The 17,943-nt window shown below is 44.3% G+C and overlaps 1 protein-coding gene across 1 annotated transcript in view; it reads right to left on the bottom strand.

The window, feature by feature from the left end:
* The window catches only part of GRK5 (G protein-coupled receptor kinase 5), a 69,118-nt gene that overhangs the window by 13,610 nt on the left and 37,565 nt on the right, over positions 1–17,943 (bottom strand). The window contains exons 2-8 of the mRNA XM_077455464.1: positions 7,116–7,211; positions 5,777–5,889; positions 4,373–4,450; positions 3,410–3,510; positions 2,002–2,094; positions 1,860–1,923; positions 354–494 (exon numbers count right to left, since the gene is read on the bottom strand). Of these exons, the coding sequence (XP_077311590.1) occupies positions 354–494; positions 1,860–1,923; positions 2,002–2,094; positions 3,410–3,510; positions 4,373–4,450; positions 5,777–5,889; positions 7,116–7,211 (686 nt within the window). The remainder of the gene's footprint in view (positions 1–353; positions 495–1,859; positions 1,924–2,001; positions 2,095–3,409; positions 3,511–4,372; positions 4,451–5,776; positions 5,890–7,115; positions 7,212–17,943) is intronic.

Genomic DNA, 17,943 nt, shown 5'->3' with positions numbered 1-17,943 from the left:
TAGCTACTGTATATTTGATACAGCGTTAATTAAAAGCATTACTGAATTTATATTTTCATGATATAAACTAAACAAAATATCGAATTCTACAGCTGTCCTTGTCCGGGTCAAAATGTGGTTGCACAGGCTATTCTTATTTCTGGTAATTGTGATAAATGATTCTGTGAAGGTTCTCATGTATCCAGGTCACAGTATAGCTAGTAATAAACTTGTTCTGTAAAGTTGAGGGTGTTTTGTAGCTTATGCAATGAGTGTGAGAAATGATGCATTGCAGAGGGTTATTGCTTAAACTGTCCTCCTCGGATGCTCCCCAAGTCCACCCCGTACCACCATCCACAATTTAGAGAGCTTACCACAAATCTGCTGGTCACTTTCTCCAGGATCTGCTTCTCGTTCAGCGCCATTGACTCGCCCTTCCTCTTCTTAATTCTCTTCTTCTCTAAGCGCTTACAGGCATACATTTTCCCTGTGGCACGTACTTGGCATGCACACACCTGGCAATTACAATTTCCATTTAGTGTATATCTGTCCTGCATGCTAAGATATGATCTGTCAATGTCAGGTCAGCACACATTCACATTCATGGGATTCAGAAGGAAGTAATTTATGAGGATGTCTGAATAAGCAGTTTGGGGGGCCTTTATAACACTTGAAATTTGTTGTTTCATATTTAGCTGCAGTTTAAAGATTACAGCCAGAAGCTTTTACAATATGCATGGAGTATTCCACTTTCTCCATCACTGATTTCTCATCTATCCACAAGGAAATCCAAGGAAGGTTCCACCGCCTATAGCCCTCCGATCACCCACCAGCGACATGGACTCCCAAATGTCTCAGATTTTGTTAGCTGACTCCCACACCCCCTTTTCCAGGTAGGACTGTTCATATATTTGTGTGAAGTATTGTAAAAATACAGGAAATTCTCATCAAACTATGTACTGTGCTGAAACCTCCATTGTATCACCTGTACCTTACAGTATCTTAGGCTCATTGCAGAGTCCGAGCCATATAGGAAGGTGAGGCTAATGGAGGGTCAGTTCCATGGGAAGGTGGGGACACTGGAGGCACAGCTCCATGGGAAGGTAGGGACACTGGAGGCCCAGTTCCATGGCAAGAAGGGAACAGTGGGGGGTCGGTTCCATGGGAAGGTGGGGACACTAGAGGCTCAGTTCCATGGGAAGGTGGGGACACTAGAGGCACAGCTCCATGAGAAGGTGGGGACACTAGAGGCCAAGTTCCATGGGAAGGTGGGGGTACTAGGGGATCAGTTCCATGGGAAGATGGGGACACTAGAGGGTAATTTAAATAGGAAGGTGGGGGCACTAGAAGGTTGGGAACCTAGAGGGTCAGTTTCATGTGAAAACTGGGACACTAGAGGGTCAGTTTCATGGGAAGGGGGGGATTTAGAAGATAATTTCCATGGGAAAATACTAGAAGGTTGTTTTGATAGCACCCTATCACACACAATTTACAACATGCAAATAACAGTGTTGATTTTTGCATTAGGTATGTCAGATTCAATTCACAAAATAAATTGCTTAAGTTTGCTTCTGTCTGGTAATAATTGTGAGGTTCTTTGAGGCATCTGTTGTGGAAATGTGGATTTAAAACATCTCTATGAGATAAAATAAGGACACATGACAAAAAAGGTCTTTCAAAAGTGAAGTTCCTGCATGTTAAAAAACATATATGTAGTTAAATGATGTGATGTGCTGATGAACTGACTACTGTGAGAACAGTGAGATACAAGAATAAACAATGGCCCATGCCTAATCCTTCCCTTCCCCCAACCATGGATACCGTTGGTTAAGTCACACCATGAATATCGCCCCTGTAAAAGGAAGATTACTGGAACTTACCTCTCCAAAGCCGCCTTTTCCAAGAACTCGGTACTGACGAAATGTATTTTTTGTCACTGGCTGCCTATAAGATATAAGGTCCCTCAGTACTGATCATGACATTGATTTGGTAATCACAGAAGACAGTACTCAGGACACCTACCTCTCCAGCCATTTCCATTGCAGGAATCGGTCAAAGTACATGCTGGACAGATAACACTGGAAGGGCTCTCCACTTAGAAAATCATAGACAGACCTGGAAAACCATTGTCATTTTACAGAACAGAACTACAGCTGCCATTATTAGTATATAATATTATCATCATTATTAGTGACCTAAGTGCTGAATTGCCAGGATAAAACTCTTGGGGTTTTACCCTAAATGCTATCTGTGTACTCTACAGTAGAACAATGCAAGATGGGGGCTGATGTGTAAACTGCTGCACTGCCCTAAATAGTCAACATTGTGTGTGGAAGAAACCATTTGCAATTTGTCAGGATGGGTCATGTTAAATTTCATATACAGTGTCTAAGAGGAAGGGGAGCATCTGTATTGTCAATGCAGGTCATGTGAAACTTCAAATAGGACAATGTATGGAAGAGGTATCTATAGTGGTGGTCAGTGTGTGGGAAGAGGGACATCTGTAGTGACAATGTGGTACATGTGACCTGAGGCTGCCCATGCATCTTCCCAAACCCTCACCCCACTGCTGCTGTACATTCAGCCCCACTATTCCTGCCCCTACTGCCAAGCACCAGACTCCAAATCTGTCCTCCACTGCAATACATTAAGCCCCACTATTCCTTTCCCCACTGCAGTAAATCCAACCTCACTAGTTCCACCCTTACTGCTATACATTCAGCCAAACCAATCCGTTTCCCTACTGCCGTACATCCTACCTTATTAATCCCTTCCCTACTGTAAAGCATCCAGTCCCACCATTTCGATCCACCACTGCTGTACCTCCAGTGACAGTAATCACTGACCTACTGGCATACATTGAGCTCTAACAATTCCTTCTCCACTGCCATACATCCAGCTCCACCTATCTGTCCCCCCACTGCAGTACATCCAGCCCCACCAATCCTTCTCCCAATACTGTACATCCATCTCCACCAATCCATCCCCCACAACTGTATATCCAACCCCACCAATCCTTCCCTCAATACTGTACATCCAACCCCATCAATTCCTCGCCCACTGTTCTACATTTAGTCCCACCACTCTGTCCCTTAATGCTGTAAAGCCAGCCCTACCAATCCCTCCATCACTGCCATACATCCAACTGCACCAATCACTCACCCAATGCCAGACATCCAGCCCCAACAATCTGTTCTCCCACTCCTGTATATCCAACCTCAACAACCCCCCCCCCACTGCCATACAAATAGCCCACTAATCTATTACTCATGGCTGTACAGTCAGCCCCACCAATCTCTCCCCTACTGCTGTACATCCAACCCCACCAATCCACCCCCACTGCCATATATCCAACCCCACCAATCACTCCTCCTTGCTGTACATCCAACCCCGCTAATCTCTCCCCCACTGCTGATATAATGGCACTTACTTGGCACAGTTAGAGAAAAGCTCTTTGAATGGGCAGATTTCCAGTTTCTCTTCCATCTGATGTACAATATCCTGTCCCACTTCAGATACATAAACTGGAGACTGCAGAAAAGAAAACCAAGCTGTGGAATTACTGACAGAATTTCAAAGCATACATCAATTTATAACATATTTTGACCATACTCTTTCTTCCTCAGCCAGTTGTTCACAGGCAATAATACATATCTTCCTACCCTATGGATGATGGGAATTGCTTTTTGTTGCTCTTGCATCATACTTCTTGCATCATACCTTCTATGTGTGCTGTATCGTGCCTGCACTGTGGTCCCTGCCATCCTTGTACCAGTGTTACCCGATCCATTATTTTTACATTGTTAGATTTCATCCAAATTTTATTAATCTACATCTTCAGGATATTCATTTCATACCAAACTTACTCTAGCCAATGATGCCAGCACAGCTTCCCGTTATTTGCCTGTAAGGTACAGACAAAGCGAAGAACAGTCTAAATATCTGTACCAAATTCTTCTGTGTCTGGAGCTGTAAGTAGCTGCAGACTTATTTACATGAAAACACCCTAAGCTGCGTAACTGCAGGACACATAGCTAATGTCTAGTGACTAAAGATCACCAAGCGTGGCTTTGGATTAATGTAGATGATGTCCTGCAGTAGGGAATACAAAATGGACCATACTGATTTCACAATCATTGTCCTAAATCTGTCCCACTACAGCACTATGGTTATCACATAGCATGTTACAGTGCAATGACAACTCTCTGGACCTTATTTATGAGGCATTTTGTGATAATAACTGTGGGCATCACAACCACCAGATCAGAAGCTTCTTTCAAAAGAAAACACACAATCAGATTATCCTGTCCTCTTATAGACATCTTCCTAGAGTCAGCCATGGACATAACAAATCTTGTCTGCAGTAAGTACGTCCGCTAAGCTGCCAATTTACCTCTGGGGTGAGGAACTTCAGAATAATCTCCCTTCCCTTTTCTCCTAGTTTTTCATCAGGTGTAACTTCATACTCTGCCTGGAGAGGAAACCAAATAGATGATAATAATGAGCCATACAGACCAATTCCACATGTGATCATGGAAATAAAATTCAAGAGGCCATGATATAGGGATGAAAAGTTATGAAAAAGTAGGAGAGTGAAAAAAAGATGGATGAAAGGTAAAAGGAGTGCACCAGAGGGGTAATAGTGAAAGGTAAGAGGAGTGCAATGGAGGGATAATAGATGAAAGGTAAGAGGAGTGCAATGGAGGGATAATAGATGAAAGGTAAGAGGAGTGCAATGGAGGGATAATGGATGAGAGGTAAGAGGAGTGCAATGAAAAGGATAATGGATGAAAGGTAAGAGTAGTGCAATGAAGTAGTGCAATGAAGGGATAATGGATGAAAGGTAAGAGGAGTGCAATGAAGGGATAATGGATGAAACGTAAGAAGAGTGCAATGGAGGCATAATGGATGAAAGGTAAGAGGGGTGCAGTGGAGAGATAATGTATGAAAGGTAGGAGAAGTGCAATGGACCGATAGTGAAGGAAGGGTAAGAGGAGTGTGATGAAGGGATGGAGGATTGAGGATGAGAGGAATGTGATGAAGAACAAATCGTAAGAAGAATGTGATAAAGGGATCTAAAATGGAGGGTAATAGGAGTCTGATGAAGGGATGGAGGAGAGAGGTTGAGAGGACTCTGATAGCTGGATGGAGGTTCAAGTATAAGATGATTGTGATGAACTGTGGATGGAGGGTAACAGGAGTGTGATGGATGGAATGTAAAAGCAGTGTAATGGAGGAAAGGTGGGTGGAGGGTAGAAGGAGTGTGATGGATGGACAGGGGTGAAGGATAAGAGGAGTGTGATTGAGGGGTGGGGAATGGAATGTAAAAGCAGTGTGATGGAGGGTAATAGGAGTGTGATGGAAGGACAGGGGGTTGAGGATAAAAAGAGTATGATGGAGGGATAGTGGATGAAGTGTAGAAGGAGTGTGATGGAAGGACAGGGGATGGAGGATAAGAAGAGTGTGATGGAGGGATAGTGGATGAAGTGTAGAAGGAGTGTGATGGAAGGACAGGGGGTGGAGGATAAGAGGAGTGTGATGATGGGATGGTGAATGAAGGGTAGAAGGAGTGTAATGGAAGGACAGGGTGGTCGAGGATAAGAGGAGTGTGATGGAAGGACAGGGGATGGAGGATAAGAGGAGTGTGATGGAGGGATGGTGGATGAAGGGTAGAAGGAGTGTGATGGAGAGTAAGAGGAGCACAATGAAACAATGGATGGAAGGGAAAGTGACAGAGGGATGGTGGAAAATAAATGACTAATAGAGTAATAGAGTAGATACATTAAATTTGTCTTACCACAGTATCCAGGAAGTCAATGAGACACTGGAGCTCTAGCTGCGTCTGACAGAATAGGCGAAAGAGGAACCTCCCAATTGGTTGCTTCTCACACAGATTATAATAATCTTTTTCTACAAGACAGTCACCATTATTACGATTGTCTTATAAATCAACATTGACAGCACACAAAATATTACACAACAATGTGATCATATTAGGTGAAACCTGTACTGAGAGGAATGAAGGTGTTTCTATTGCTGACCTCCCAACAATGCTAGGCTGCCTAGCAGTCTCTTGTTTTACAGTCACTGACCTCAAAGAAGCATCCTGCTTAAAACATCAGATGGAAGACCTGATCTGCATACTGTTTCTAATTCAGCCAAGCAATAATGCCACTGAAACAACATCATAAGCCAGGCAACCAGCATTTTCACAAGCAGGTCAGCAGTCCATATTGTCTCTTTACATTATTCATATACAGTGAGAGGATGTCAGATCACAGCTGCACACCACTACCAATATCACACTTCAAATAAAGTTGAAAAAAAATCAAGCAATGTGACACGCATCAAGGTGCTCCCTGGCAACACTGACCTGCCTTTTACAGTGCAAGCTAGAAGAAAACAAGCAGCGCTATCAGCAACGCTGTATCCTGTCCTAGGCCGACAAGGCCCAGGCCTAGGGCAGCACTTTGCAGGGGGGCAGCATGGAAAGAGTCCCCGCTGGCTTGCACTACACTGTTAGTGTAGCACCAGTCTTATGGGGTGGACTGGGCTGAGAGGCAAATGACTCTAGCGTCCCCATAAAGCGACTGCACTGCTTCCGGTATGCGTCCCATTGCAGAGATTTCCCTTCACTTCCTGCCCCACCTGCCCCATAGCCAAACAGGAAGTGGGAGGAAATATATGTAAATTAAGGGAATCCATTGCTCCCCCCCAGGCCCTCAGAACTAGTGTCCCGACTCAAAAATTGCAGGGCGGGTCTTAAACAGCCAGGGATGTGGCCTTGACAGGAAGGGGCGGATCATATTTAAATTAGGGGGTGCATAGGTTTAGTCAGGCCTAGGGCAGCACAAAACCTACTGGCTATCAAATGGTGTTGCTTGTTTTCTTCTTGTTTCTTCACATGCAGAGTTGCCTCTAGCTCCTGTAGCAGGCTGCCACTGGGTCTATGAGTCTGAACTTTCCTTATTGGACTGTTTTTAGAACTTACAGTATATAGGACTGTCAATTACTATCAGATTGTTTCATCATCATTGGTTTTCCCTTCTTGGTGCGCCACATTTCTCTTCCATTTCTAATGTGAACCTAGCCTTAGTTACCAACATTCACTAAATAACCCACAGTGGGAGACTCACCTATACTTCGCCGGAGTTCTTCACACTGGCTGATGTGCGGAAACCTCAGAATTTCCTTCCACTTCTTACTCTTCCCCTTCCGCTTTCCACCACCCCCTGGGAAGAAAAAGAGCTCAAATAAAGTCAATTCATCACAAATATTTTAATGAGGCAGTGCAAAAAGCAAAGTCTATTAGTAATAATGAGATGGTGGATTATTGTTCTTATAACAGATTATCAAAAACATGACACCACCGGCGTGATTCTTCATATTTACGATCAACGTTCAGCTATTATGTTCTGTTCAAGTATGAAAACTATTTGGATTAGAACTGAAAAGGTTTTGGAAGGCTGTGAAGAAGGTGAACGTACCTAGAAGGAAGACTGGGAGAAGGTGAATGCACCCGGGACCAACTGAAGTAGTGACAGTGCAGCGCTGGGGGGGCTGGTTTGACAGATGAGTCTACTAGTGTTGTCCCAATACCGATGCTAGTATCGGTATCGGTCCAGATACAGAGTATTTGCAGGAGTACTTGTACTTGTGCAAATGCTCCCGATGCCTAGTCCAATATCTGGACACTCAGGAACAATTGGTTCGACGGCGGGGGAAGTTATAGTCACCATTCTCCCTGTGTGGCCTTCAGTAAAGCAGCTGACAGTTGCTTCTATTACATTATAAAAAATAATAAAAAATATTATTAAAAAAAAGTATTGGTTTCATCGAGTACTTGAAAAAAGTGTTAGTACTTTGTACTCGTTCTTAAAAAAGTGGTATCGGGACAACCCTAGAGTCTACCATGATGTGCTAATATGATGTGCATACCAGCCATTATGGCATAATCCTCCTGGGGGCTCATTAAAAAAAAAAAGAAGTTAGCAGTGTTTATTACTCTATTAAGTGAACTGTCCACAGCTGCTATCCTCTGAAACCTCTACATTGGATCTACAGAGGTTTAAAAGAGAAGTATGGCCGAAGCTTTTTTGACCATACTTCTCCTATGGATCACAGGAGTGCAGTTCGTTCTGCACTCCTGTGATTCATTTTCAGCCAACTGAGTGATGTCACTCAGCCAGGTCAGGCTCAGGAAAGATCCCAACTATATGGTCAGTATCCGCCCCCAGAAGCCTAGACCGGTACCTGGCTCAGCCTCTCAGTGGTCTGCTGGCAGCCTTAGCCAGACACTTCATCCGTTTCCCAGATCAGCGCTCCAGTGAGCGCTGTAGGGCAGAGCAGAATGCCAGTGACTGACAATCACAGCTCTCTGCTCAGAGCGGAGGGGAGAACTGAGCGATTGCCGCTGTGTGAGGGCTCAGTTTTCACTGCAGCGCTGGCAGGGGATCAATGCTGCATCCACCTAGGTGAGTACAAACGTTTTTTATTAATGCATAGAAATGCCTAAACAAAAAAATATGTCATCAGGAAAGAAACAGCCTGAAGCCCCACTGCTTGTTCCAATTATGGTATCTTATCAAATCTTAGAATTGCTTTTAGATCCAGAAATTTTCTAAAGAGCAGATTGTTCTGGTTTCAAATCTTAAGTCCTGTACACACGATCAGAAATCCTGCCAGCAAAAGTCCAATGAGAGCTTTTGGTCGAAAATTACGACCATGTGTATGCTCCATCGGACTTTTGCTGGAGGAATTTCCGCCAGCAAAAGATTGAGAGCAGGTTCTATATTTTTCCGACTGAAAAAGTTCTGATTGGAAATTCCGATCGTCTGTAGCAATTCCAACGCGCAAAATTCCTATGCATGCTCGGAAACAATTTGACGCATTCTTGGTAGCATTGAAGTTCATTTTCTTGGCTCCTCGTAGTGTTGTACGTCACCGCTTTCTCGATGGTCGTAAGTTCCGAGAACTTTTGTGTGACCGTGTGTATGCAAGCCAAGCTTGAGCGGAATTCCATCGGAAAAACCATCCAAGATTTTTCTGATGAAAACTCAGATCGTGTGTACACGGCATTACTGTTTAGTATAGGTTTCTGTACATAGCACACAATTTTACTGGAAAGTGCCTTGTGGGTAGACAGTTTCCTCTACTGCAGGGATATGCAATTAGTGGACCTCCAGCTGTTGCAAAACTACAAGTCCCATCATTCCTCTGTCATGCTTGTGGTTGTCAGAGTCTTGCTATGCCTCATGGGACTTGTAGTTCTGCAACAGCTGGAGGTCCACTAATTGCATATCCCTGCTCTACTGCCTAAAGAAGTATATGACCTGCAACATATATAATACTACATTCACATCGGCAACTTAAGCAAATTGTAGCAGCAGAAAACGTCTGATTCCTGCTGTGGCTTTGAGCGGGTAGGGGCGCCCACTAGCCCCATTCATTATGACAGGTCGCCAGCGGCCGCAGCTATTCGCTTCTGTCTATACAGCCAGTGATTACCTGTGGTGATTGCTGCTGGATTCACACAAAGTGCGTCCAGCAGCTATCACTGTAGGCACACAAATTGAGTCCAGCAGCTATCACTGTAGGTAATCACTGGCTATGCAAAGAGCTGCCGTGACCTGCAGTTGCACCTGTATGCTCAGTGCTGCAGCAGGAATCAGAAGTTTCTTGCCGCTACAATTCACACCGTGCTGCAGGTCCACCCAGACACCCCCTTTTTTCTTACTTGAGCCCAATTTAATCCAGCGATCTGCATGAGCACAGCGGCTCCAGCTGCTGTCTCTCTCCTCATTAGACAAATTGATAGCAACAAGACCCATTAGCACCCACTGCTGTCAATCCAATCCTGTGATATGGGAGCAAGGGAAGGGGCAGAGTCCAGCTGTCTGTGCCAATGGAGCCCGCACAGGTGTCCCTAGGGAAAGTGGCTTTCCGTGGGGTTACCCAATGAGGGGGAGGGGCATTGAGCGGGTGAACCCAGAAGAAGAGGGTGAGGGTTGCTCTGTGTCCAACTATTGCACAGATCAGGTAAGTATAGGTATTGTTATTTTTATAAAAAAAATAGAAGGCTTACAACTTTCACTCTCTCAATCATCATTGACTATTTTTAATCCTTATGCTGCGGGCATTAGTAAATAGATAGGAAAGTACTTTATATCATATTTACTTGTGCCAAACTTTTTTTTTTACATTTCTTTAGTTTATTTTTATTTATTTCAGGTACTTATATAGCGCTGTCAATTTAACCACTTGCTTACTGGGCACTTAAACCCCCCTCAGTCCCAGAGCAATTTTCAGCTTTCAGCGCTGATGCACTTTGAATGACAATTGCGCGGGCATACAACACTGTACCCAAATGAAATTTTTATCATTTTTTCCCACAAATAGAGCTTTCTTTTGGTGGTATTTAATCACAGCTGGGAGTTTTATTTTTTGCTAAACAAACAAAAAAAGATGCAAAAAAAAAAAAAATCATGTTTAAAAGTTTGTTATAAAATTTTGCAAACAGGTCATTTTTCTCCTTCATTGAAGTGCGCTGATGAGGCGGCACTGATAGGCTGCACTGGTGGGCACTGATGGGCTGCATTGGTGGGCACTGATGGGCTGCATTGGTGGGCACTGATAGGCTGCACTGGTGGGCACTGATAAGCATAGTTAAGGCGGCACAAATAGGCACAGATAAGGCAGCACCGATGGGCACAGATAAGGCGGCACTGATGGGCAAAGATGGGCACATAAGATGGCACGGATGGGTGGCACAGATGGGTGGCACGGATGGGTGGCACGGATGGGTGGCACGGATGGGTGGCACGGATGGGCACTGATAGGTACCACTGATAGATGGGACTGATGGGCACTGATAGGTGGCACTGATAGGTGGCACTGCTGGGCACTGATAGGCGGCACTGCTGGGCACTGGTAGATGACACTGATGGGCACGGATATGTGGCACGGGTGCAGCACTTTTGTTAAGGCAGATTGTGGGCATTGCTGGGTGGCACTGTGGGCACTGCTGGGTGGCACTGCTGGGTGGCACTGTGGGCACTGCTGGGTGGCACTGACGGGGGCACTTACTTTTTTATTGTTGCACTGGCAGGGGGCAGGTGGGCACTGACAGGGTTGCAGGTGGGCACTAGCAGTGCTGGCCATGATCGGGACTGATGTCCCGATCACGGTCGCCGGTGATCGGCTTTTTTTTTTCTCCTCGCGCTTACAGCGCGAGGAGGAATAATAGCCGATTACCGGCTCCGTTATATCACATGATCAGCTGTCATTGGCTGACAGCTGATCACGTGCTAAGGGGTCGGGATCGACCCCTTGCACGGATCGGTGATCAGGCGAGTCTCGTAGACTCGCCGATCACAGAGCGCGCCGCGCGCGCCCCTCAGGGGGCGCGCAGGCCGCTCGTGCACGGGACGACGTCAATAGACATAGTCCCGGAAAAGGAGATCCGCGCTGTAGCTGTGAATTGACTATAGCGCGGATCTCAAGTGGTTAAATAGTGCTTTACATATACATTGTACATTCACATCAGTCCCTACCCTCAAGGAGCTTACAATCTACGGTCCCTAACTCACATTCATATACAGGCAGTCCCCAGGTTACGAACACAATAGGGACTATAGGTTTGTTCGTAAGTCACAACACTGCATTTGTAAGTGTAACTTCTGGTCAGAACACTGCATTCATGAATGTAACTGCTGCCTGTGCATGGGGGTGGGATGTTCCGGGCGCTTGTTATGTTATCTGGGGCGTAGTACAGCATTGTGGGATGTGTTCGGAAGTGCTCGAAAGGTATCTAGGACCCACATGGAGCACAGGTGGCTGGCATTTGAGGGCATTTGTAACTCGGGTGTTTGTAACTCGGGGACTGCCTGTACTAGGGCCAGTTTAGACAGGATCTGGTTGACCTACCAGCATGTTGTTAGAGTGTGGGAGGAAAACCACACAGGCACAAGGAGAATATGCAAATTCCAGGCAGATGGTGTCATGGTTGGGATTTGAACCAGTGACCCTTTTTGCTGCTTGGTGAAAGTGCTACCCACTACACCACTGTGCTGCCCAAGCTACTTTCTGGTTTTCAGGCCTAGCCCAAACTTTAGATAGCCACGGCCAGAAATGCTAGGGAAGTGTTTTTTCAAAGTGATTTCTCAGCAAAATAAAGCATGGAGACATGCATGGATGGGGGAGTTTGCTTTGAATATGAAAAATGAATTAAATAGCGTTTTTGGTTTGTGGTGCTCAGATGTAGTGTAGTTCTACTTGAAGTATCCCTGTGTGTTTATTCAGTTCTCTGGTACACCAGTCAGGCCCCACCTATGAGTATCTCCAATCACCATCATGTGATTGGTCTTTCTGTCTTTGTCAACGCAAGGGAAGTCAAAAACTACTCAACTCAAAGTTTTGACTCCTGGCTGACAGACTTTAGCAGAGAAGCCAAACTATAACCTACCACCTATATCGGGCAACAGCAATATAGGAAAATATTAATGGTGGATGATCACAGAGAAGACAACAACAAATACATAAACTCAAAGTGCACTGAAAGCAATGATAAACCACTTCAGGATTCTACCAAAAAAAACACATGGATCGAAACGATAGAATGAATGTTATCAACAATAGTCATCTAGGCACTATTGTTTCCAGGTGAGAAAAGAAAATCCAAAGCTGTAAAAACAGACTTATTATAAGAACGTGGAACATACAGAGTATGAATCAAGGTAATACTAGACTGAATATATACACTCATTGGCCACTTCTTTAGGTACACCTTGCTAGTCCTGGGTTGGACCCCCTTTAGCCTTCAGAACTGCCTTAATTGTTTGTGGCATAGATTCAATGTGACGGACTGGGGCTTATATGGTCACATAAAAGACAAAACAGACACCCCAAAGTCCATATTCATTTTTTTTTTTATTTCTAAGCAAAGAATTACTACCCTGCTATTTTATCAACAACCAGTAGATGGCAGAGAAGGCAAACAAGGAGAGTCTATATAAGACCACACACCATGTGACTGAAGTGAAACTACTTATAAAGATGAGTTGTCATATGTTCTAACTGTTTGTGTAATTCTTTGCAGGTATGTACTTTAAATTGTTTCTAATCCGTGTTAAACTGTGATAGAAAGATTCCTAAACATCTTTAGCAGATGCAGGAAAAGTTTCAGCAGATTTTATGCAATAGTTTTGCTGTAATTAGAAGTTCAGAACAGCATGTGTAAGGATCAGTGAAAAGGGCACAAAACCATAAAAATACTGTATTAGTCAGAACAAATGTGTATTATAAGCACTGAACTGTTATACATAGGTATATTTAAACCTGCTTTATGCAAAGTTATATAAATTAGAAGCCACATGTTAAAACAATATTAAATGGGTAAAAAAACTCTTGTATGTAAAGATTATGTTTCGTACAGACATGCAATGTGCACCATCTAGTGGTAAAAAAAGAGAAATACTGAAAGAATATTCAAGCAATACAATGTAATTATCATTATGGAACAGCTAAAGTGTATCAGAGAGATAAAGATAATTATCTATAATACTGAATAAGAGGAAAATATATGTTTATTAACATATAATAATGTTCATTGTTGTAACTATGTTTTAAAGTATTTCAGTCAAAATCTGTACTATATATTAACGGTTATGAACATGTGACTATAAAAATGTAATATATGTATTGTCATGTAAAAGTGCAACTCCTTTGGTTATAAAGATGAGTGGTCATATGTTCTAAGGCCCCTTTCACACTGGGGTGGTGCGGGCGTCGGCGGTAAAGCGCCGCTATTTTTAGCGGTGCTTTACCGTCGTTTTAGCGGCGGTCTGCGGGGGCTAGCGAGGTGGTTTTAACCCCCGCTAGCGGCCAAAAAAGGGTTAAAACCGCCCGCATAGTGCCGCTGCAGCTGCGCTTTGCCGGCGGTATTGCCGCGCTGTCCCATTGATTTCAATGGGTAGGAGCGGTTTAGGAGCGGTGAACACACCGCTCCTTCACCGCTCCAAAGATGCGGCTAGCAGGACTTTTTTCACTGTCCTGCCAGCGCACCGCTCCAGTGTGAAAGCCCTCCGGCTTTCACACTGGAGTGAAAGGGGCCGGTTTTTTTCAGGCGCTACACAGGCGCTATTTTTAGTGCTGTAACGCCTGAAAACCGCCCCAGTGTGAAAGGGGCCTAACTGTTCGTGTAATTCTTTGCAGTCCCCGCCAAGCTGATCACATTACTTCATTGCGTCTACAATCATCGGCTCTCTTAATTTATATTTTGAGACTGGTAACATTTTGGGGGCTCATCTGCCAGGATTCTTTATGTGACCAGTGAGAGGGAAGTGCGAGACAAGCGTGAGCCTACTGCAGAGCTACAAGGAGAGTTGTGAGTGTTGTCTGCCTTGTGAGTGCAAGTCTTCAGAGTGCAACAGAGATGGCGTCTCCTCGTCGTGCGCTGATGTGGGATATCTGGAAACAAATTCATCTGCTTAGTAAAGAACAGCTGCATAGCCTCGCTATTACGCTGGAAGATGAAAGCGACGTGGACGTTCCATCAGTGACTGGTACCAACAAAATGGAACTTGTTGAATTTATTGAAGACTACTTGAGAAGTGATCAGCTGGAAAAGTTAGATTATCAAGGTATGTCTTACCTACTCATCATCCAAGACAATATGGATGAACTAAAACTTAACAAGAAAAGTACACCAACTGTGGACATTACAACCACTGCCAAAAAAATAAGTAGTGGGACTGCAAGGACTGAACAGGTATCGGAGGTGGTGAGATTAACTGATGTTTTTGCTTTATTAACATGTAGAGAATTCAAAATGCATGGTGGTGTAATTTCAGATCATGGTTTAGACATTTAGTTACAGTAGCGCGTGCAGACAAATTGACGAGTGTCTAACACAAAAATTTCCTGAATCTGAAATTATACGCACAGTGTTGAGAATAATCAAACCTGGTCATTTTAAAGGTATGTTGACTGACAAAGATGATCTTACTGTTGCTGAATTGAAAAATTGAAGTCACATGAGAGAACGAAGTGGTGGTAATGAGTTATTTCAGGACATTAGCAATGCTACCCAGCAAGAAAGAGAAACAGCACAACAATTTGTTTATAGGCTAGTGGGGTTAAAACAAAAAGTTCTGTCTACACCACAACATGATAGGCGAGAGCTTAAAGCGGGAGTCCACCGGGACTCCGCGTTTTTTTTTTTTTTAAAAGCCAGCAGCTACAAATACTGCAGCTGCTGGCTTTTAAAATAGTGACACTTACCTGTCCAGCGCGCCCGCGATGTCGGCACCCGAAGCCGATCGCTAGGTCGTCTGTCGGGTCCTGCCGCCGCCATCTTGGGTATGGGAATCAGGAAATGGAGCCTTTCGGCTTCATTTCCCGGTTCCCTACTGCGCATGCGCGAGCCGCGCTGCGCAATGAGGATGGTCCCCGCTGCCTCTGGGAGCTGTGTGTTTCCCAGCAGGCAGCGGGGCACTTGCTGAAGGGGGCGGGCGCTTGCGGAAAGGGGCGTAACGTACGCCCCTTTCCGCAGAGAGCTAGCCCGGAAGTGGGTGCAGTTACCTGGATTATCCAGGTAACTGCACCCCCCTCCCCCCTGAAAGGTGCCAATTGTGGCGCCGGAGGGGGGGAGGAATCCGATGAGCGGAAGGTCCATTTTAGGGTGGACCTCCGCTTTAACTATGACAAAAAAATGGTGTAAGGCGTATTCCTTCATACACTGCATCAGGGACTAAACAAGAAAAATTCTAATGTTAGATGAGATATCAAGCCTTATGTGTCTGATTTGACAGCAACGGATGACTTTATCATAGAGCAAGTCACCAGATCAGTTGATGAGGAAACAGAAAGGCAGAGACGCTTAAACACTGCACCTAAACATAAACCTCTTACTGTTCATTCATCACAGACACCAGGGAATAGTGAAAAAGACACATTGCAAAAGAGAGTTGAGGGAGAAGCTAGAGCAAATCACACTGCATTAACGGAACTAACAACACAGGTCTCTGCTCTCACGAAGAACCTGGAAAAGATGATGAAGCTAACTCCTGTTGTTGTAAACTGAATGACCAAGCCACTAACCAATGTTCAAGTTCCAGATACAACTCACTGCAAGCCCAGGTGTGATGATTGCAGAACTGCTACCATTGTTTCTACTGTGGTTGGATAGGACACAAATCAGTTGATTGCTTTAAGAAAAGAAGGCAGTCGGGAAACGACAGACGGTCACTGGGAAAGGGACAACCAGTAACCACCTCAAATGATCTGTCCCATGTGAAGGTAAACAGGGTATTCACCCACCGGTCAACTAGAACACTCCCAAAAGAGAATGGATTCTCCAAACAACGCATAGCACAATTAATTGGAGGAAAATGCCTACTGTCATGTTGGATGAATGGTGTTCCGGTTGACATGTTGATGGACACAGGAGCTCAGTTCAGCATTGTCGGGAAGGCATGGTTAGAAAAGTTTATACCCAGCGTCTCCATTAGGCACATACAAGATTTACTTTGTGATGACAACTTATCCATTACAGCTGCAAATGGTTCTATCATTCCATTCATTGGATGCATTGAAGTCCGCCTGGAATTCAAAAGCAGTGGACATGGAAACTCAGCCATCTATGTGCCAATGCTGGTGAGCGACTGCTGTAATGACAATCCAATTCTTGGGTTTAATGTTATCGAAGAATTGATCAGAGAAAACCATGACTGACCAAACAGCACCCAAAACCTGACTATCTTGCTGAGTGAAGCTATGAAAGTAAGACAGAGTGTAGCGAATAACATTGTCAATGCTGTCAGTCAAGCAACTGACCCAGGAGAAATATCCGATAGTCGTGTGGGGAAGAAGGGACTCCAGATGAAAGGAGGCGAGCTCTGTGAAGTCAAATGCAGAATTACAGTGTGGCCAAAAGGAATCATTCCATTTGAACCACTTACAGAATATCCAGTTGAAGAAGGACTTGAACTATTTCCTTCAGTGGTAGATGTGCCAAACGGGTTCTCTTAACTTTACCTATACTGAACTGTGCTCAACATGACATCTACCTTCCGCCTAGAACAGTATTGGGTACCATTTCTCCAGCAGCTGAGATTCTACCGTTGTCTCCAAACAAAGATGATGGAAAGGGAATTGACCAGAAGAAAAGGGTGTTTCATGTAAACCAGTTGGATCAAGTGGACACTGGAAATCAGCTACCCACTAACAAATCTATTAAGTGGCACCCACCTGTCAATTTGGAAGATCTCGCAGAAGAAGAACAGGAGATAGCGAGACAAATGTAATATGACGATTCAGATGTCTTTGCTAGAGATGAGGGAGACATAGGATGCATCCCTAACCTGAAATTGAGGATAAATCTGAAAGATGAAACTTCTGTCCAGAAACACTACAGTTCGATACCGAAACCCCTATAGAAGGAAGTGAAAGAATATATCCAAAACCTTCTTGACCGAGGTTGAGTAACGAAATTTTCTTCCGCATACTCATCACCAGTTGTCTGTGTTCGAAAAAGAAGGAAAGTAGCCTACGACTATGTGTTGACTTTAGGGAGTTAAACCGAAAGACTATCCCAGATAGACATCTACTACCTAGAATACAAGATCTGCTGGATAGTTTACGAGGATTTACATGGTTCTCAATCCTGAACCAGGGTAGTGCGTATAATCAAGGCTTTGTGCATGAAGACTCTGAAGGCTTTCAGCACCCCCTGGCGACTCCTGGAGTGAAATCGTATTCAGTTCGGATTAACTAATGCCCCAGCAGCTTTTCAGAGATGGAGAATGTACTAGAGGGCATCAGAGACAAATGTTGTTCTCCATACCTGGATGACATACTTTGCTACTCCAAAACTTTTCAGGAGTATGTAAATGATATTAGGTAAGTGCTTAGTCAAATGCACAAGCATGGTATCAAACTTAGACCGAAGAAGTGTGAACTCTTTAA

The sequence above is a fragment of the Lithobates pipiens genome, unplaced genomic scaffold (assembly GCF_037356315.1).
Source record: "Lithobates pipiens isolate NorthernLeopardFrog02 unplaced genomic scaffold, aLitPip1_a1.2 Scaffold_25, whole genome shotgun sequence".
In the NCBI taxonomy this organism is placed as follows: Eukaryota; Metazoa; Chordata; class Amphibia; order Anura; family Ranidae; genus Lithobates; species Lithobates pipiens.
The sequence above is the reverse complement of the archived record's forward strand: the minus strand, read 5'-3'. Positions and strand labels throughout refer to the sequence as shown.